Source organism: Bicyclus anynana, chromosome 20 (genome assembly GCF_947172395.1).
Source record: "Bicyclus anynana chromosome 20, ilBicAnyn1.1, whole genome shotgun sequence".
Lineage (NCBI taxonomy): Eukaryota > Metazoa > Arthropoda > Insecta > Lepidoptera > Nymphalidae > Bicyclus > Bicyclus anynana.
In genome coordinates, this window is record NC_069102.1 from 8,062,995 (window position 1) to 8,086,534 (window position 23,540).

The window sequence follows — 23,540 nt, forward strand, 5'->3', positions numbered from 1 at the left end:
GGTTTATTGTCTTGAATATCTCATGAGTGTCATCAGTCACTCCATTCAATGGATTTACGCTTAATTATGTAACTACAGATAAACACAGAGTATCATTATCAACCCACTTTTGTCTTACTGCTGAGTGCGAGCCTCCCCTCAGAATGAGAGGGGTTAGGCCAAGTAGTTCACCACGCTGGCCCAAAGCGGATTGGCAGACTTCACACACTTCAGAATTAAGAAAAATCTCAGGTAGTCAGCTGGTTTCCTCACAATGTTTTTCCTTCATCGTTTGTGTTACGCGATATTATAATTTCTTAAAATGAAAAGTTGGAGGTGCATGCTCCGAAACCGGATTCGAACCTAAAAACTACGGAATCGGAGGCAGAGGTCATATCCACTGGGCTATCACGGCTCCAAGCACAGGGTATATGGACGTGTATTTAATAGATAAAGCTTTCAATACACCAAGATTAAATCTCTTGGTATTCGGTCAAGGCAAACATCCCAACATCCCAACTCCAAGGTCTGTAATGCCAAGGATTATAATAAATCATGACAATGCTCTTGTTAGCGTTATTTATAACAAGGATAGTCGTTTTTCCTTGTTGTTTTAAAGCTATCAAACTTAATTTTGTCAAATATAAGTACCTACTTTAGATGTTATTTCAAGTAGGTATGTTTTCCGAATGTCAGAGAGTTAGGTAGTTCTCCGTATACTCTAACTTTTTGAAGTGATAACTTCTGAGAGGGTAAACGTAAACCGCTTCGTAACGTAACTTGTTACGGCGTCACTCTGTCTGGCTTCCCTTTCTCTCACGCATACTTACGGCAGCAGGTTTAAGTTATCACTTCACACATTTTTATAAATCATCATCATTATCCACCTATATTCAGCTGGAGCTCGAGTTTCCTCTCAGAATGAGAGGGGTTAGGCTAATAGTCCACCACATTTGCGCAATGCGGATTGGCAGACTTCACACACGCAGAGAATTAAGAAAATTCTCTGGTATGCAGGATTCTTCACGTTGTATTTCCTTCACCATTTGATACACGTGATATTTAATTTCATAAAATGCACATAGCTGAAAAGTTGAAAGTGCATGCCCCAGACCGGATTCGAACCTACACCCATTGTACAATGGGAGGCAGAAGTCATAATACACAGGGCTATCACGGCAATGAAAATCCACCACCTCTTAAATCTCTAGACTGGTAAAAAACAAATCTTGTTTAAAAAAGCCTCAATTTATATAGCCAAAGATGATGATGATGATGATGATGGTGATGATGGTGATGATGAGATTTTCATTATATTTTTAAACAACACAGTATTATTATCAAGGGCTTACACTACAAAACTCAATAGGTATAACATTAGGTGTACCCAGCTCAGCTGAACCTTTTTGAGGGTAGGTTGTCTAATAAATTATTTCAACTCACAAACACAGGTACAGGTGTCTACATGTATTTTTAATTTTCTATTTGAACCAATTTCGCTTGAAGCGGTGTACTTGCAATGTGTATTTTGCCTTTATCCCGCAGAATATAGAGTAGGTTTACATATTCAGTACCATATACGTACTATATCTTTTACCACTAGAAAGCCACATTATTTGTGAGTGTCATAGCCTATATTTTATTCCCGTATTCTCACGGGAACGAGAACTACGGTGTGCAAGTTTGGGAGTGCTATAAACGAATTTTATTAGAAAAAATTTGCACGAGTGAATTTCTTAAAGTACGAAACTCTACCTAGAACTCTACAAAGAAGTTTTTTTTTGGTTGGAAAAAAAATGCTTCCCCAAACATGTCTGTCTGTTCAAAATCGCTGTCCTGAATCCGGAGTTCAAACAAATCGTGTCTAGAAGTTCTAAAATAAACGAAAACCGGAAACCGAAAACAATAAAACTTTTGTAACAAACTATCGGACGCCCACGATTCTGTTGACGTGAATAAAAGTATTTTGAATTTACATTGAATAGGCTCTAAAGAATGAGTATATAAGAGGAAGTCTGAAGGTGGCGCCAGTGACAGAAAAATTGAGGAGTAGAAGGTTAGCTCGGTATGGACATGTAATGCGTCGGGAGGAAAGTCATATTACTAGAAAAACGTTGAATGTGCAAGTGGAAGGACATAAGAAGAGAGGAAGGCCAAAGAAGAGATGGTTGGATTGTGTGAAAGAGGACATGTGTGTAAAAGGAGTGGATGATGAGTTGACGAGTAATAGAGACGAGTGGAAAAGATTGACATATTTTTCCGGCCCCACTTAAATGGGATAAGGGTAAGGAGATGATGATTGAATAGGCTCTGAAACTACTGAACCGATTTGAAAAATTCTTTCACTGTTGGGAAGCTACACTATCCCCGAGTGCTATAATAGGCTATATTTTATGCCCGTATTCCTACGGGAACGGAAACTGTGTCTGCTAGTTGGATATGGATGTTAAATTTCTTTGCATCAGTCAGAAGAAATTATTTAATGGCATTACTACAAAATACGTTCATTTTCCTGACACAAATAACTTCAGCGGTAATTTCGTTTGGTTTACAGTTAAATACTTAACTGCAATACAATAACTGTTTGCGGTAGGCTTTTCCGAGAAAAACAGTATTTCTTGGTTTACCTACACATTAAATTGGTAATATTATTGACAATCAACTATCTGCCTCAAAATAAATATTATTATGATAGGTACAAATAATTGCTTAAGTAATAGGTAGGTATTATGATTTGTTTATAATTAACGTAATTCATATTTATATAAGTAACTAGCTGACGCCGCGCGGTTTCACCCGCGTGGTTCTCGTTACCGTAGGAATACCGGGATAATATATTGCCTATAGACTTCCTCAATAAATGGGCTATCTAACACGAAAAGATTTTTTTAAATCGGACCAGTATATCCAGAGATTAGCGCGTTCAATCAAACAAACAAACTCTTCAGCTTTATAATATTAGTATAGATTCTCTCGTTTATTTATTAGTTCTTTTTTTTATTTTTAACAATGTTTTTTAATAATTTTCAATAGTATTTTGTAACCATTGAAAATTATTAAAAAAAAATCAACCCTCCCGGGTATTTTTAACCGACTTCAAAAAAAGGAGGAGGTTTCTCAATTCGACCGTATATATATTTTTTTTTTTGGGTATTAAGTACGTGGTCAGGGCTCCTAATGAAGAACCTCACAATACGCGCGACCTAACACTGATAATTAAATACTATTTAACAAAGTTAGTTACAACTATACCATTACTACTAAATATACGTCATATAAATCTAAATAACGACACTGTTTATCACATACTTGGCGGGATAAAGGCAAGTGATTCGTGCGGAGTCGTCTTTAGACCTTTAGTTGGAAGCGTGTGCAATGTTGGTCTTAGGCTGAGGCTACACTACTACGCTTGGAGTCATCGCCCTATGTTAGTGATATTTTAAAGTGATAAAATAAAAAATTAAAAAAAAAATCTATTTAAGTATACAGTTGAGACGATTTTAGATGTAGGACGTAGCTGTATCTGAAAATATATTTTTTTCCTGGATTTTTTGGTTATTTTGACTTTAGTGGTCGTGTTTCTAAAATGTGTTAACTTTATAGCAATCCCATACATAGTTTTGATGTTACCAAAGATGTAACTTACTAAAACTGTAACATATAACTCGAATCTGTAGTCCTGATGTAATCATTTAAATTTAACATTTTACATTACCTTGGAATATTTTAGTTTTATCGATATTATTACGACATATACATTCTTACTTTAACTTTTTCGATAGTTTTAAAAACTACTACAACGCCAAAGGTATAAGCTTTTAAAACGAAAATGTACAATTAATGTGGTGTACTGAGAATTTAAAACCAAGTAAAAAAATGAATAAAAGGAATCTAATCAGTGTGAGCGAGTAGCATAGCCTCAACACTAGTGTAAAAAATTTGGTGTATTTTTACCTGTGTCCGTATAAATGTGGGCGTTAAATATGTTCCATTAATTTTATAGAAGTCGCTCTGCAAAAGAAAAAATCCAGATTGAGTGTTTCATTTGTTTTTGAATCTTTCTAAGACGACACGACACGAAAACATGCATGTTATGTATATTAATTTGATTTTTATTTTTTGAGGTGTAGCAAAACCAAACGAAATATGTAGAATAAAACTTAATTTAGTTTTACATCTTAATTAAGGAAGTTTAATTCCGAAGAAATATATTGTAACCCTTTTTTTAGCTGATGAACAAAACCTACAACTTTATAGTCAAGTCAAAGAATTAATTCATTGTACCTCATTGTAAATGTAAAGTGAAGGATACACCAATGGGTCTCACACCTTAAACACATACGACTTTTTTTCCACCAATGGGATAATAACCTTAAAGATTGATTTGGATAAAAATTAAGTATACAGTTCAAGAAATATTTTTAGATATAGGTATCTGAAAATGTCTTTCTTTCCTGCATCATTTGGCTATTTTGACTTTAGTGGTCATGTTTCTAAATGTTTTAACTTAATGCCATCATAACATATTCAGGTTACATGCTAATTTCACGGAGATCCCCTACTTCTACTTTTACTAATCATCGATTAGTAAACCTACCGTTTAAATATTAGTTTCTACCATTTATATATTATTAGTAAACCTATCCTGCCTAATTCCTGCTGCACCGTTAATAAAGGTGACAGCTTGTACAAACATAACGTGAAAAAATAACGCATTGGTGTATTCTTTCCTTCAATGAAACATAAAAACAATAAGCAAACCTCAGTCCTCACCTGCACAAGTCACGATCCATACATCAAATGAAGAATTAAAAAAAAATACTTCGTTTACCGGTCACAACCCTGTACTGTGCAAATTAGGGCAAAGCTACGTTGTTTGTTTATAAGTTAGCTCTTAATTTGTATACCTTTAGGTACTTACCTCTTGATAGAAGACCCGTTTGGAGTTGTAAGTGAGGTTGTACTGCTGATCGGCAACCATCAGCAAGATTGTGAACGGCAGCAGGAATGTTGCCGCGGCGAGGAAAGCCACGCACCTCCCTAGTCGCATCACACTCACGTTTCGTCGCGCCATTTTTTTTTTGTACTATTTTTATATTATCACCATATCACTGTGTGCACTATGCCTTACCGCGGATCGCATCGCAGTGTTAGTTTTTTATTCATGTTTTTATATTATTTATTACCTGCGATATTATTAACCTTGATTAATTCAAATATCGTATTATAATTACAGTCGAAATACGGCTATATTTTCAAAAGGATAAAATGTTTAGGGTTGTCACGTTTAAAGTTAATTTATTAATAGTGATGTATTTAATGCATTTGTTGATGCATTAATAATAATAATTCTCATTAAACTTCTTCCATGCGGACTAACTCGATAGTTTCCTAATATGTTAAAATATTTACTTCAACAACATTCTAAATAATTACAAATTTAGCAGGCAGGTAAGCTAGTATTACCTACAAATAAATGAATACATGAGAACGATCATTCGGATAACTCAGTACCAACCTACTTATTTAAATTAACGACGTTACCTACCTTGTGCACCTTTGCTAACTTATCACCTTACGCTAGTGATTTAACCTATATTGCACAGGTCATCAGTATTTAAATAAAATGTATCCTGGCATCCCGTTTAGAAACAACTAAGTATCCTCAATAGTACGAAACGATTCAAGAAAAAAAGAACTGCACATTCAAAAATTAAACCCTTCATGAATATTACTTTTTTTTTTATTCTTACAAGTTAGCCCTTGACTACAATCTCACTGATGGTAAGTGATGATGTAATCTAAGATGGAAGCGGAATTTGCTTAATGGACGTACGTAACCGATCCTCCATTTTTAAATCATGGACAAAATTATAATTATAACTATGTAAAACCATTTTTCTCACCAACCTACATATTTGTGTTCAAGACTTTTTTAAAAACCATCTGTATTTTGAATTAAGTCAGACAAATACGAAAAGATATTATAAGAAATGCAAAAATGAACTCGTACTTTTAAAGGAACGCTGAGAAGCGACGGGTAAATTGCTTTAATATCGAATAGCAATTTTTCCAAGAACTGAAGAGGCAATCATTGAAAAATTAAATTTGATTCCACGAGGAAATTCTATTTCGAGCCAATGTTCTTCCAGATACTTACAAGTGATTGGAAAATTTGCAAGAAACCTATTTCTGAACTTAATTAGGTTTATTCGCTGAGCGTAATAAACGCCTATACTTTAATTAACAATGTTATAACATTTTAACCGACTTGAAAAAAAGGAGGAGGTATCTCACTTCGACCGTATATATTTTTATTTTTATGTAGGACGGATTCTGATTCTGGGTTCGCTGAGTAGCCCTCTGAATATGAAACACACATGACATTATTTTGGAAATATTACTTAAAATTTGCAAGATTTTGCTAACAAGACGTTAGGTATATTATTTTTTTCTGATGATTGATTCAACCACTGTCAAGTTTTAATTTAATTCATTATAATATCTGAAAACTTTATACATTATTTTTCAAAAAGGTAAAAAAAGGTTAAATTTTGATAAGGATTAAAGTTTAATAATTGTTTAAATAATGACGTAAATCTTAGTATATGATTTAAATAATTTATTACAATACAAAAGGTACTATGTCTGCTAAAATATAGAAGATAGATATGTGGTGTAGCGGACTTTTTTGTAGAACTTATACATAAAGCCTCGCTACATTGCTTTAAATTATATGCTATAGTTTAAGCAGCGTATTCGACCGTATTCGAATCGATCCGACCTGTAGGACAAAAATTGTGATAACTCGGCTGATATAGATGATATATGATATATGATATATGATATATGATATATATATTATATTGATTATAATATATAACCTATGACATTTTCATAATTAAGAAATCCAACTGTAACCAAAATAAGAATGGCAGAGAATGACCTTGATTGACGTCACGCACTTGTGAACGTTGTGTGTAAGGTTAAAGACGTCTTTGATAGAACCTGACCGACGAGCGCCTTATATCGCAAGTCGTTCCCGCAAACTGATCGCTACCCCTCTCTAAATCCCTACTCTTTATGAAACAAGTCGCGTCACCTAGCGTCGGCACGAGCCACGAGGTCGAGCGACGTCACATCCGTCCCAGACTACTATTTCCAACAATAGATTTATTTGTGACATGTATTTTTTATATAATGTAACTTAAATGAATAAATTAATAACATATTTTTAACCTTCATTAAATACGTCTGGCCATCGCAGGTTTTTATTCCGCTACACAAAAGAAAGAAAAGACGCAATGACCCCTATGTTGCCATGTAATACTAATTATATTGTATACGGAGAGTGGTACGCCTGAATAGTTTTGGAACAAGTCCAAGTTTTCCGAAGTGATAAAACTCATTCGTCTTTCGCCAACTGTATTGTTATTGATTACAGTACAGTAATTGTTTTTTTTTGTTAGTTGCTGACCGCAGTGAAGTTCAGTTTTTTGTTTTAGTTGTGTAATAATGTATGCGTAATGAAAATTACGTTCTAAAAAGTATGAAACGAGAAATTATTATTGTCATCTGGAAATCATTATAACCAAGCTGATAGCTTGGTTATAATGATAAAATTGGTATCTGCTGTTTTAAAAAAAATTAAGTACAAGATACAAATAAAATTAGATAAATAAGTAAGTAATTTAATATAATCAAAGTTTAATAGTAATAATATCCTTAGTAACTTCAGAGAATAATTAGTGGACGTGGAATGGTTGACCGCCTCCTTTCTGACGGCCTCCGTGGCGCAGTGGTATGCGCGGTGGATTTACAAAACGGAGGTCCTGGGTTCGATCCCCGGCTGGGCAGATTGAGATTTTCTTAATCTGTCCAGGTCTGGCTGGTGGGAGGCTTCGGCCGTGGCTAGTTACCACCCTACCGGCAAAGACGTGCCGCTAAGCGATTTAGCGTTCCGGTACGATGCCTTATAGAAACCGAAAGGGGTGTGGATTTTCATCCTCCTCCTAACAAGTTAGCCCGCTTCCATCTTAGACTGCATCATCACTTACCATCAGGTGAGATTGTAGTCAAGGGCTAACCTGTAAAGAATAAAAAAAAAAGCCTCCGTGGCGCAGTAGTATGGGTGTATACAAGACAGAGGTCCTGGGCTGATTGAGGTTTTCTTAATTGGTCCAGGTCTAGCTGGTGGGAGTTAAAACCTACCGGCAAGCGATTTAGCGTTCCGGTACGATGTCGTGTAGAATCCGAAAGGTTTAACAACAAGTTACACCCGCTACAACAACTAACAAGTTAGCCCGCTAATCTTTGATTTCATCATTACTTACCATTAGGTGAGATTGTGGTCAAGGGCTAGCTAGTAAAAGAAAACAAAAAGTAAGTATGACACTTTCATAAAGATATCAGTACCTTAGATAAAATGGCTTAAGCCATAGATATTCTCATATTGTCAAAGTATTTTGCACATATATATCATTCTTTTTATAACCGTTTTCGGTTAAAATGAGCACTATAATACTTAATTTCTTTAATCTTAATATTTTAATGTCTTAATGCGAAATCAAGATTGTACGTCTTCGTTATATTAACCAGTCTAATCAAGGCAATAAAGATAGGTGTAGAATGCAATCATAGACTAATGAGTAAACAGAGTCTATGGATGCAGTACATACCAAAGACAAAATACGTAGCTATGTTGACATCTGTCAGATAGTTGAATACCCCACACCACCCCCACACTACGCACAGTACAAAGGTATAAAAGACGAACGCCAAGCAGAGCCGAGTTTAGTCTGAGTGAACAAGCGGGTGAAACACTACATTGGCGACGAGGTGAAAACAAAAAAAAGAAACAAAAACTGTAAGTAGTTTTCGTATTCCGTAAAATTGTTGTGTTCTGTTATTTGGTAATTAGCAAAATCGCTGCTCCAGACTACGGACCTGGTTTTTGCCCGCCGGTCTGGTTTGCAGCGACTAAGCTAAAACTTTTCTTCATCGAAAATAGTTAAATCGCTAACCAGACTACGGACCCGGTTTTTGCCTGCCGGTCTGGTTTACAGCAATTTAGCTTAAACTAAGTCACTGTCTATCTAGACTACGGACCCGGTTTCTGCCTGCCGGTCTAGTTTTCAGCGACTAAGCTAAAAAACAGAGATGAGGAAGAGAATACTTAAAAGCAGTAAAAAGAATCCAACAATGCGGGTACTCACTTTTGATAAAAGGCAGATGGTCGAATGTTATATTATTTTTAGTACTTTTGCATAATTAATGTCGTTTATGGTTAGTAGAATCATCGAATGAAGTAAATTAAGTGTGATGACAAATATTTAATAAAAATATTCTTAAAAATGTATAAAAGAGACATGTTGAGTGGCAGGGCAATCTGAGTGCGCGAGTGATAAGTCAATAGCTTGTATAGTTACTTTTGCTGGGTAAAGCAACCCTTAAGCCGGGATAGCATCCCGCCGGTGCTCAGTGAATGGTAATTAGCTCGCTGGAACTGACTGTCGCTGCGCGAGTGATAAGTCAATAGCTAGTATAGTTACCTTCGCTGGGTAAAGCAATCCGTAAGCCGGGACAGTATCCCGCCGGAGCTCAGTGAATGGTGATTAGTTGGCTGGAACTGACTATCGCTACACCTGCTGCTGGTGATACAGCCAGTATGGTGGTTGTAAGTCGGTATATTCCGCAGTAAATGAGTACCCACGTAATTTGCCTGCTGCAGTGACTGTCTTACAGCTTGTACTTAATGGAGAAATCATAGAATGAAAACTTATTTATCGTCACATCATATTTTAATGTTAAAACAGATTGGTTCTATTTGTTATCAGCCTTATATACGAGGGCTTCAGTATAATTTCAATTGATATACTTTGGATAGCTTTTTACTATTCTTCACCATTGAACGACTAAGGTCATGAGTCTTATTAGAACTAGGTCAAAAATAAAATCAGTGAATAAACAGATTTCTATACATTACAATAATGATAAGTGCAAAATCAAAAGTATTTTTAAATGTATGGTTATTTACTACGAATTTAAATATACATATTTCAGATTAGAACGAACTCAAATATGAATTTACAACCGCTTCAGAATTTTCAATGTGAAGGAGAAGATCCTTACAGAATTGGATCTAAATGGGAAAAATGGAAAAGAGGACTAGTCACATACCTTGAAGCCGCAAATATCGAAATACCGGCGAAGAAAAGAGCAACATTACTTCACATTGGTGGTCTTGGTTTGCAAGAGATATACCATAATATACCAGGAGCACATGCATTGGATACAGACTTATTAGGAAAGGATGATGTGTTTAGCATAGCCATAAAAAAACTGGACGAGTACTTCATCCCCAAAAAGATATGAGCGACACATATTTAGGCTAATGAAACAAGAAACTGAAGAAAAGATGGAGAAGTTTTTAATCCGCTTAAGAGATCAAGCATCAAGATGTGGATTTGACAATATAGATGTTCATCTGATAGACCAGATTGCAGAAAAATGCACATCAGGTGAATTGCGCAAAAAAATATTAAAGACAGGTGACAGCATTACCCTCAAGGATATATTAATCGAAGCAAATTCATTGGAAAATGTTGATCGCCAAATGGAAGAGTTTGGTCCAAAACCGTCTTCTAGTAATGTTAATCAAATTAGTAGAAGGCATTATAGAAAAGATAAGAAAGAAATAGATGAATGTAGGAGGTGTGGAAGTCTGGATCACATGGCATACTTCAAAAATTGCCCAGCCCGAGATAAGATTTGCCAAAAATGTAACATCAGGGGGCATTACGCTAAATATTGCCTCTCAGTTAATAAATCAAATAAAAGGAAAATGGAAATGTCTAAAAATAAGTATGATGGGAAAACAAAGAAATTCAAACCAATGAAGTCAAAAGAAAAAGAAGAAATTGCCGAAATTGAAAATTTTACTGATGAAACTGATCTTGATGAAATTGATTATGTATTCCACATAGATGATGACACATTGGTCAACTGTGTAGTTGGAGGGATAAAGATAGAGTTACTAATTGATTCGGGATGTAAATGTAACCTAATGACCGATAAGACTTGGGAAATAATGAAATCTAAGAAAATCTATGTTTTTGACATGGATAAATCACCAAATAAAACTTTCTATTCTTATGGAAGCAAGGAACCTCTAACAGTTTTAGGGGCATTTAAATCGCCAGTCTCGGTCAACAACAAATCGGAAATTGCACAGTTCTATGTTATAAAAAATGGAACTAAAGATATTCTGGGCAAAAACACAGCAATTGCTCTAGGAGTCCTGCAGCTAGGAATACAGATTAATTTTTTAAACAAGCAAGTGAAAGGAAATAAGTGCTCCAGCTCTACCTTTCCCAAGTTTAAGGATGTTCTTATTAAGATTCCTATAGATTTGAACGTTAGTCCTGTAATTCAGCCATATCGACGAATGCCTATTCCATTAGAAGTTAAGGTAAATGCTAAAATACAGGAATTGTTAAAGTTAGATATAATTGAGGAAGCAAAGGGACCTGCACTGTGGATATCTCCAATGGTCCCGATTCTCAAGGAAAATGGAGAAATACGAATTTGTATTGATATGCGCCGAGCTAATACAGCAATAATCAGAGAGAATCATCCTCTTCCTACAATGAATCAGCTACTTCCAAAAGTTAGAAAAGCAACGAAATTCTCTCGACTTGATGTGAAAAATGCTTTTCATCAGATTGAACTTGTAACTGTTTCAAAATGCCTCATATAAATATAAGAGCATAAAACATACATTTTATCAAGTGTTGATCTTCCAAAGGTTAAAATATTTTAATTGGCATGTGATCGTCTATTGATTAGAACCCAGTAATCAACGTTATGTCCATAATAACACAAATACTTTTAAAGTCTCAGAGGTAACAGTTCTCGTATCACGGATTCCCTAAAATATAATTGATACACGAACTCTTCGTGGTATATCAATACACGAACTCTTCGTGGTATATCAATACACGAACTCTTCGTGGTATATCAATACACGAACTCTTCGTGGTATATCGATACTCGAACTCTTCGTGGTTTATCAAAACACGAACGCTGAGTACGTTGATAAGGTCGTTTGAATAGTTACACCTTCGTGAATCATACAAGACCACATTGACAGCGAGTGGCAACACAACATTCAGATTTACCCTGAACGTCAGTATTACTTCTCATTGCTGGTTCTGTAGTTCTAACAAACTCACAGAAGGTAATGGTGCTTGGGTGATCGAGTGAGACTGGGTGAGCGAGTGAGATTAGGTTGGCATCTTTTTTATAAAAGATGGTCATTGGCTCCAACTCCCGCACAACGACGGTGGTCCTCTCCCTGAATTTGGTGAGATTAGGTTTATTTAAGAACCAGGACCCCCCCCCCCCCCCTTTTCGTGAGGGTATAAGTTTATTGGTATATAAGCGTGAATGGGTGAGTTCCACATAGTGGAAAGATAACTGATTGTCAGACGACAAGTAGAGCAAAGCACACTGTAAACACCGTATAAATACAGGCCTAGCTTCCACTATCATCTGTATGTCAAGCAGAACAAGGCATCACTGTATAACTAGTGTAACAGGCCTAGCCTCTAGCTGGCAGTCTTAACTTTCAGAGTATCCATTACTCTCAAGAGAGTGTAATGCGTTCGAAAGAAATCTAAAAGATTTCACACCATAGGCCGCTTGGCCCTGTGTATCAATAATAAGCCATCAGAAGGTAATTAGTATGTAAAGTTCCACATATATGCTCTTAAGCATTAAGGAGTTCCTTCATGCGAAGACACTCCTGGCTGAATCATCATTTTGACTCATAAGTCAAATTTCACACCATAGGCCGCTCGGCCCTGTGTATAAATAATATGCCATTAGAACTCAATAACTATGTAAAGGTTCACATATATGCTCTTAAGCATCAAGGAGTTCCCCTCATGAGAAGACACTCCTGGCTTCATCATCATTTTCCATAAAAGTCCCTACTGGTCGCCCAAACAACCGACTTCGTACTATGCTTCCATCATACGATGGAAAAGCACGAGTAGAATACATCAAGCATTCAGCCAGCTGCTCTAGCTATTCATACTGAAAGCGTCACAGGCGTCAGCCCGCATGCTCCCAGTAAAGTAGTAAACATGCTCCCGGCGTCATCTGCCAATGAAAAATGAAAGATTTCCAAATAATATTTTTTCCAGTGATTTATCATTAATCTCATGTACTGAGCTTATTTTGATGAAAATCTTTTTTTTTTTTTTTTCTAAGCACCTATTAAGTTAATAAGTATGCATAATTTGTATTATATCTATATAGTATGTAAGACTTAGAGTCGTCACAAACTTCACCAGGATACTAGATACATCACAACTTTTATTACAAATAAGGGTTTGTTCAGGTATAAGCGACTAATGTTTGGTATATCTTGCGCGCCGGAATTATTCCAGAAGATAATGGAACGAATTCTTACAAAATGCGAGGGAACTATAAATTTTATAGATGATATTATAATTTTCGGACAAAATGAAAAGGAACATGATTTGAGACTGCGTAAAACACTAGAAACCTTAAAGGAAAACAATGTTTTACTGAATAATGACAAATGTATCTACAATGTAAATAAAATCGAATTCTTAGGACACGAGCTCTCAGCTGAAGGGATAAGACCTCTTGACAAATATATAAATAATATCCGAACTTTCAGGGCTCCAAATACGATAGAAGAATTGCAAAGCTTTTTGGGATTAGTAAATTTTGTAGGTAAATGGATATCAAATCTAGCAACTCTTACAGAACCACTCCGGAAGTTGTTAAGGCTTAAATTGAACAAAAATGCAAATATCAAAAAGTTTTGGATAAATGAAACTGATAATGCTTTTGCAGAACTTAAAAAAAAACTAACTACTATTAAAACTTTAGGCTATTACGACCCTGAAGATGCAACTCAAGTTTTAGCTGATGCGAGTCCAGTTGGTTTAGGGGCCGTACTTGTGCAAATTAACTCTCATGGCCCACGGATTATAGCATATGGAAACAAGAGCTTAAATGAAGTTGAGAGGAGATATTGTCAGACTGAAAAAGAAGCATTGGCTCTTGTCTGGGCAGTCGAGCATTTTCATATTTATTTATATGGGAAGAAAGAGTTTCAATTGATCAGTGATCATAAACCATTAGAAATAATATTTGGGAAAAGCTCTAAACCGTGTGCTCGTATAGAAAGATGGGTTCTTCGGTTGCAGTCGTACAATTACAAAATAGTTTATCGACCGGGTAAGACTAACATAGCAGACCCTCTTTCCAGACTTTGTGCCAGTGATTACAACTACCCAAATTCAGTGTTGGGAGAGAAGGATGAATATATTAATCAACTTATTGAAAATATAAGACCTATAGCAATACCACTACAGGACATTGAAAAATTTTCTAGCGAAGATCCGGAAATCGCTAAAATTAAACGAGGTCTATATGAGAATACATGGGATCCTGCTATAATGTATTATAAAATATTTGAAACGGAATTATGTTTTCAAAATAACATTTTACTAAGAGGAAATAGAATTGTAATTCCAGTTGCTTTGAGAGAAAAAGTGTTGAGAGCTGCCCACGAAGGACACCCTGGAATCGTGTGCATGAAACAACGGTTGCGTACCAAGGTTTGGTGGCAAAAAATCGATAAAGATGCAGAATCAATAGTAAAGAATTGTAAAGGTTGCACATTAGTATCGGCTCCAAACCCACCGATTCCAATGAAGCGCCGCGAATTGCCTCTGGAGCCATGGATTGATGTCGCAATGGACCTATTGGGACCGCTACCTTCGGGAGAACACTTGTTAGTGATAATCGATTATTACAGCCGTTACAAAGAAATAAAAGCAACTAAAGATATCAGTTCAACACAGATAATAAAGATAATAATGGAAATATTCTCAAGACTAGGGTACCCAGTTTCAATTAATGTAGATAATGGAAAACAATTTATCAGTCAAGAGTTTAAAAATTACCTTAAAGAATGTGGTATATTAATTCACAACAGCATTCCTTATTGGCCTCAGCAGAATGGAGAAGTAGAGAGACAAAATCGAAGTATACTTAAACGCCTTAAGATAAGCCAGGTAGAAAAAAATAACTGGAAAGAAGATTTGTATAATTACCTAATGATGTACAATAGTACTCCACATAGTGTTACAGGCAGAACACCAGCCGAATTATTTTTCAAAAGAGTTTTCAGAGACAAAATCCCTTCATTTCTGGACATTGAAAATAATAATAGTCAGATGGAAATAGCAGACGCAGACAAGGTTAGAAAGGAAAAAGGTAAAGCTTATAGTGATCGCAAAAGAAGAGCTAGAAATCATTCTATAAGGGAAGGAGATAAAGTGTATATAAGAAATTTTCACAAGGAAAACAAATTGGCTACGGAGTTTTCACCAATTCCTCACACTGTCACAAAAAGTAACGCAGGAGCAGGAGAAGTAGAAGTAAAAAATAGTGAAAATGGCAAATGTTATCGTAGAAACGTTATACATTTAAAAAAAGTTGAAGGAGGATGGAGAATCCAAAATAAAAACCAGGAAGAAGAAATTTTGACTGATGATGAAGATAACGAAAATTCAATTGAAAACGACCAGTAGTATATATAAAAATAATTAGATCTTTATTATTTAATTATTAAAATAAACTATTGATTAACAGTGAAATAATTGTAAACTATCTGCGAGAATAAATGATTGGACAAATTAACGTGTTAATATGAATGAAAATGAAAAAATAAAAAATATAAATAAATAAATAAATAAAAAATAAATAAAGAAAAAAGGGAAATAGATGTAGAATGCAATCATAGACTAATGAGTAAACAGAGTCTATGGATGCAGTACATACCAAAGACAAAATACGTAGCTATGTTGACATCTGTCAGATAGTTGAATACCCCACACCACCCCCACACTACGCACAGTACAAAGGTATAAAAGACGAACGCCAAGCAGAGCCGAGTTTAGTCTGAGTGAACAAGCGGGTGAAACACTACAATAGGTATTTCCAAATTGACTCAATTAAAGTACTTAACAATGGAATTATTAGATTTGAAAATAAATTTAGATATTCTATATTGTAATTTGTATCTAATTGCTTATCTAATGAATCATTGCAATGTAATAAAACTTCACAATAGTTTCAAACTTCAAAATTAATAACTTGTATAAGAATTAAAAATATAAAGAAGAAACACATAAATAACTCATAATTTTTTTTTATTAATTCTTTACAAGGGACTACAATCTTACCTGATAAGTGATGATGCAATCTAAGATGGAAGCGGGACTTGTTAGGAAGAGGATGAAAATCTACACTTCTTTCGGTTTCTACACGACATCGTACCGGAACGCTAAATCGCTTGGCGGTACGTCTTTGCCGGTGGAGTGTTAACTAGCCACGGCCAAAGCCTCCCACCAGCCAGACCTGAACCAATTAAGAAAATCTCAATCGGCCCAGCCGGGGATCGAACCCAGGACCTCCGTGTAAATTCACCGCGCATACCACTGCGCTACGGAGGCCGTCAAATTATGAAAATTATGAAATCTAGTGATTAATATTTATACTATCGACTTTACCTACCTACACTACTAAAAAAAAGTAACAAAAATAAACCTTCGCCAGATAAATGATGGAAAACAATTTATCAACATCAATACAAATAGAAAGATGTAGAAAACGACCTGTTTTTGAAAACAGAGATTATACAAAGTTATTTTGTCAAAGGTTTTGAAATTTCAATACGCTGAAAAAATCGTTCGCATTCCGTAAAATGAAAGACATGAATAATTAATAGTTGGACTAATCTTTCAGATGTTAGACAAGCATTGTTTGTGGCCACGAATGATACTTTTGTAAATGAAGGGCGACACCGAAGTATACAGTGTTTTGGAAGAACTCCAAGATTTCAGAATATCGTTGAAAATGACAAAGCTTGTTCTTTGTAAAGACGACATATCGATTATGGATACATGAGTATCAAAAAACGTTGACTTATAAGAATCGTGTGAATAGCTATATTATAAATTGTGATACGATTCACATTTACATGTGACTTTGATTCTGTCCAGTCATCAATAATGTTGGAAAAATCGGTTTTGAAATGTAAATTAACTGAGAAAACTTAATTTCGGACAAGTCCTGGGGAGCCTAAAAGCTTAATTTCAAACTCTCGACCAAGATTAACTATGTGAAAAACTGAATTCAGTAATTTTACTATAACGCGGTTCTCCGTTGAGATTTGAAAATTTTGACTCAATAAGTACTTTTTTGTTGCTCTATAATTTAGGTTCTAGAGATATCGGCCTAAAATATGGTAGAATGAGTCAGTAATGAATCATATTATCTCCAGACTCCATAACTGAACAAATGTAAGCAGTTGCCAAGGTAAAGAATAAAAAATAATATAAAACAGATAAAATATCTACTATACAGTACAATTACTGCAACTGCATAACCCGTCTTGCTTCCGAACCACAGTATCGCTGCTAGTAGTCAAATTTGACGCTTCAAAAGCACTTTTAAACTTTGCCTATAAGAATTCATTTTCAATTTGGGGTCTGCTAATGCATAAGATTAAATTAAACAACATACAACATAATAATTATTGTCATAATCATAGTCTTGCCATGTCATTTTAAATTCATCAATCGTAATTGAATCGGCATTCATATTCAATTCTTCATCTAAAATATAGAAAATTAACAAAACAAATTGTAAATGATAAAAAATGGTCTTTTATAAAAGGAACATTCTTGAGTGTTCCGATTTTCATTGAAATATAGAATCAGTGCTAAAGTAACTACACAAAGACAAAATCGATGTTTCAAAATTGCATGTAAATTGAGTCTTGTGTGTTGTTGAAGCTTGAAATAAGCGAAATTGAACTGAGTTTCGAATTGAATCGATCAACACATACATTGATATCATCAAATCAAACGGACCAACGGACCTCTCACAACTCACAAGCGACTTAAGGCAGTAAAGTTCGGAAATTCCGTCTATAACATCGAAGTTTAATCGTGCTTCCAGTTACCATAGGTAAGTTCGCAGTCGTGAGCTCGTGAAGCGATACGATTTTTATCGCATTATTTCGCGTTTGCTTTTTATTGTTGGTAAGATACTTTTCTCGTCTTTATCTCTGCACTAGAGATGCTACCGTTACAATCCGGCTCGAGAAATCATGATTATCCGTCACGATTTGTATTTAAAGGCTTTCTCGTAGACTTTTGACTTTATTCTATTATAATCTTAGTTTTACTCGTGGTTCTTTAATGTTTGCAATTGTATCTACATTAAAATCCACACGATTTATTATTGATTAATTATCTGCTTATATTTCATTCCCATTTATGGGGATTGTAGGAATACTATGTGCCAAATTACATCAAGATTTTTTAAGTCTTTCGATATCACTTATGATCACTGTTTTCCAAGGCGTGATTGTTATAAAGAGTTTTGAATCATAAATATATAGCAGAAGATTCGGATAAAAATTTCCACAACTTGTGATAAACTCACAAGTTGTGGAAATTTTTATCCGAATCTTCTGCTATATATTTATGATTACCCGAAACTAAAAAATAAATCAGTTACTAGAATATCCGCTTCTTCGAACACGAAAATTTTAAACTCGATAGAAAACTTTGTGTAGCTTCCTGCATAAGTAGAGTTTCAGATTCTATGCAATATAATAAATGTTTTCTTCCTCTTTCTGTTGCATAATACATAATATTTTTGTAAACCAAAATTATCTTCTGGCAATTTTATTTACCTACACAATAATTTTATTCATAAAGACCTATTACTTAAGTTTAAACATCTGGTTAATTCCGTCGTCGCCGAATAATTTAATAATGTTTACCTAACACCTAACAGGTTTCGAAAAGAGGCAACTCGGTTATGTAAAAAAATTTGACATCCATTAGTTTTAAGTATTGCTAAAAATACAAACTAGTCTTGAGCTAAAATATTTATTAATTCTGTGACATTAAAATAGTCAAGTAAACTTTAGCATCAAAAGTATACTTGGCAACTTCGTTCGCAACACTCCTGATGGTCCGCGCGGGTCGGGGGCCGTGTAGCGAAAAATTAAAAATCCACGATTGATGAACCATACTTCCCCTCACGCATGATTTCACACCCGTGTAATATTTTCCCCCGTCGCCCGCATATCATGGGAGTGTCATTAACGAACTTGCCAGATATATACCTTCAATAAATGATTCGAAAATAACATATATATTAATAACAGCTTATTTTAACGGTCCATTACAAGACCTAGCCTCTTTTATAGGAGAGAGAACTAATAGTAAAAGAAGCACATCTGTTTTTTGCAAATCGCTTAACGACTACTTTCAAATAAAACTAAATTGCAGAAATTACTGTTACTGCATAAAAAATTAAAATATTTTGGCAATAAAATTAAAAAATATATCACTTCACATCACTTGCCATCACAGAAATTTGAATATAAATATTTATTGCTTAAAATTTCTGTGTCCAATTATAGCCATTTGAACAGTGCTAAAATCTTTGAAGCTTTTCATACTATCATAACAAGTGTGTTAATGGTTTGCACCTTGGCATACTTTGAGGAAGATCAAAATACAGTAGGTATAACGTTACTTTATAACATACACGCAATGATACCAATAGAAAAGACAAATAGTACAAATTGAGCAAGTAACTGAATATACTAAACATATACTAAACAAAATCTATATCAGAGAAACGCAGAATTTTGGAGGTAATTTATCTATAACTAAAAAGTTATCGCAAAACCAGACTACGTTTGTGATGTCGAACAAGTTGTCTAAGTATGATTTTATTTCAATGAGTGTGTTCTGGAAATAATTTTGAAGAAAACAAAATGATTCCTCATGGAACGTGAATAACCAAAACTATTAAGCTTTCAATCAACCAAAGCCATGTTGAAGAACACCGATCGGGCTCAATATTAGAAGAAGAAGAAATAGTTTAATCTGGAATAGTCCGACAACTTAAGAAAGAAATATACGTTTAATTAAGTTCCCACTTCCGTCTAAGAAAAGAGGCTTGGAAGTTAGGTCTAACCGAGAGGTCCTTTCTAATATGCTGATAATGAACCACGTTCACCTGTTTAAGTACAAATATATAGTTAAATAGATAAAATAAGCTGGTGCTTAAGCCATAAAAAAACAATTCGTTTTATAAAAAAACAATTAGTTCTGTAGCGAACAAATGAGCGGCCTCCCGCTTTTGTCATTTGTGGTCCATTCAGTTGATTGAATAATACATTAGATCAAGTTTCAAGGTTGACCGTTTTTTTAATTTGGTCATTGGCTACACAGTTATTTAGCTATTAAGATACCTACTATTCAATAGGTTCTAATTAGTCATTAGTTCTGTATTCTAATTTTCCATAAGTCTGCTTTCTATCACTAAGACTACCTGCAACATCAAGACAGAACGCAGAATAAAACATTCTAATGTATGTACCTACATACCTTGTAGCTTGTCTTGTTTTTCTGGAAAATTAAATACTTCATTTTTTAATCTTAACTTAACTTAACTTTTATAGCGGGTATTGCGAATATCATGGAGCGATCGTGTACGCAATATTACTGTGTTGCCAAAAATGGGAAAGCCAACAGAAGTTCTGCATCTAGTCCAAAGGAAGAAGCTCGAATACCTGGATCTAATAATGCGAAACTCCAAATATGACCTGCTCAAGCTTATTATCCAGGGAAAGATAAAGGGGAAACGAAGGGCTGGTCGTAAACGTACATTTTGGCTCAAAAACTTACGCCAATGGTTTAATATGAGTACCACTCTTTTGAACAAAGTGAAATTGGCCTTAATGATTGCTGACCTCCGATAGGAGATGGCACTATCAGAAAAAGAAGCAGATCTTAGAATTATTATATTTTTTTTTAATTTATCGATTTGATTATGAAGATAGAGACACTACAAATTCTTATAAGCATTATATGTTCAAATTGGTTTATTATGAGCACTTTCATCAATTGTTCATTAGTAAATACATTATTTTGATAAATAACTGCGATAATCTTTATCTGTAATTTGACCAAACTAATAGGTACCATAATCTACATATATTGTGCCGGTAATTTCTTTATGAATTACAGAAAAAACCCGAGCTCATAAACAAACTTGAACTAATCGGGTTCCAAATTGATTCCATTAACTTCTATGAATCATTAACGTCGTATCAGTAATAAAATGTAATTTCTCATTTTTATATTGGCAGATAAAGTTATACGGAAATCACAGTGGAATCTTTATAACATCTAGATGTATCTATAGAGATACGGATTTATAGAAAGGGAATCTTGCTACATTCATTCGTTTGGCATTGAATATGGCTGTTAAACTAAAAGCGAACTTGTGAGTTGTGACATTAGAAGCCACTGGTCGACCTTGACAAGAAATAGACACCCAAGTGAATCATTTGATTGTATAGCAGGAACATAACTCTGCTCCCGTCTGTCAAATTCAGTCCATATCTTTCTAACTATATAAATATGATGTTTGTTTAGATGTTTGTTATTGTTTAACGCCGCAACTATTGAACCGATTAGCTGAAATTTGAAACGAAGATAATAACCTGTATTAACACATAGGCTACTTTTCATCCCGGAAAAATCAATGGTTCCCACGGGATTTATGAAAAACTGAATTCCACTGAGGAAGTCGCGTTAGTTAGTTTGGTTGGTATAACAACAAAAACAAACTTTGAAAGATTTGTATGTTTTTCCGTTTCATCTGTTCTAATATAGAGTGAATTTAAAAGAGTATTAGAAACCGTAGAAATAACAAAGTTCGTCATTTAAAACCGGTAACATTAATTTGTTAATTTTATTTAATTAGTTAGTATAGTCATCATCATCCGAGACTTGGTCGCTGACTATGGGCCTTATTAAAAGGCTCAAAGTCACTCAGCGAGCTATGCTTGGAGTTTCTCTGCGTGATCGTGAATGAAGAGATCCGCAAATGAACCAAAGTCACTGACATAGCTCAGAGAGTCGCGAAGCTGAAGTGGCAATAGTTTGAAGAGCCGATGGACGTTGGGGTCCCAAGGTGCTGGAATGGCGACCCCGCGTCGGTAAGTGTTGGTCGACCCCCCACTAGGTGGACCGAGGATATCAAGCGGGTTGCTGAGCCGCTGGATGCTGGTGACTCGAGATCGTTGTGCTTGGAGTCCATTCAAAAGGCCTATGTCCAGCAGTGGACGTCCATCGGCTGATAAGGTAAGTTAGTATAGTTGTCAGTAGAATTAAGACTACTAGAAACACACGCTAGCCTGTCACTTAGATAGTGATCCAACCCACTGACACAAAGGTACTGAATGAATAATTGGCTTCGGCAATCAAGTGTGATTTGAAAGTGGTCTGCGGCCCAGTAATTTGTGCATCCGCACGAATACTTACAACTCAATGTTTTACGGTAAAAGCTTTTGTCACGCAACTAAGCCCGTAAAACTAAAAATAAGTTTCTAAACCGTAGTTAACTAGCTCCAGTAACCTAACTAGCAAACTAGCTTCTTCGTATCATAGTATTGCATTATCACCGATTTTGAATAAATTTCTAGCGACGAGAGCTCTTCGAAGATTTGACCCACACATTGCATATTGTGTACTCGTACCTTATGTGTGGTCAGGGTAAATTAAATTAAAATATGGGGAGCCAAAGAGGTTTTGGATTTACTCGAGCGTCATTTTAAACCTTTGATGTCGAGTACCCCCTTTTCTTGAGGCGTGATAGCTCAGTGGATATGATCTCTGCCTCCGATTCCGGAGGGTGTGGGTTCGGATCCGGTCCAGGGTATGCACCTCCAATTTTTCAGTTGTGTGCATTTTAAGAAATTAAATATAACGTTTCTCAAACTGTAAAGGAAAAATATCGTAAGGAAACCTGTATACCAGGCATTTTTTTCAATTCTCTGCGTGTGTGAAGTCTGCCAATCCACATTGGGCCAGCGTGGTGGACTATTTTTTTTTTTTTTTTTTTTTTTTATTTATTAAAGGAAAACAAACAGCTTTACATATTACTTAAAATTAAACATATATAGTTGTTGACATTAAGCCAGCGAAGTTTTCACATATAAATTAAGAAATAATTACAAAGTACATAAATAATTATATAATAGATACATTTAATTTTTTATTTTGGCTCGTATACATTTGTCTAACGTAAGGCTTACATCTGCAATCAGGAAACGAATTAATCACATTTCCTGAGTGCAGACGCAAACATTCCGTACTTATAAAAGAATATATCAATATGTTGGTATTTCTTATTATATTTATCACAAGATCTCTGCAAGAACTTGTTTTTGCAGTAATTGCGATGTGCTTGTGATAGTCGAAATGTATTGTACTGCCGACATTTTCTCATTGACGGTTTAGGTACATTAAATTTAATTTTATTTAATAAGTAAGGACAGTCGATCATACCATTAATTAATTTATATAAAAATATTTGATCCTTATGTTCTCGTCTTAATTCTAATGAAGTTA

At 34.9% G+C, this 23,540-nt stretch overlaps 1 protein-coding gene across 11 annotated transcripts in view; it reads right to left on the reverse strand.

The window, feature by feature from the left end:
* Positions 1–23,540, reverse strand: part of LOC112045172 (carbohydrate sulfotransferase 11) — an 80,402-nt gene that overhangs the window by 51,269 nt on the left and 5,593 nt on the right. For 5 of the 11 annotated variants that reach the window (XM_052887902.1, XM_052887906.1, XM_052887899.1 and 2 more), the window contains exons 2-3: positions 4,901–5,165; positions 3,934–3,990 (exon numbers count right to left, since the gene is read on the reverse strand). In XM_052887902.1, coding sequence (XP_052743862.1) covers positions 3,934–3,990; positions 4,901–5,053 — 210 coding nt within the window. In that variant the 5' untranslated portion in view covers positions 5,054–5,165. Of the gene's footprint in view, positions 1–3,933; positions 3,991–4,900; positions 5,227–23,540 lie in introns of all 11 variants that reach the window. The other 6 variants (XM_052887905.1, XM_052887901.1, XM_052887907.1 and 3 more) reach the window with 3 other exon arrangements.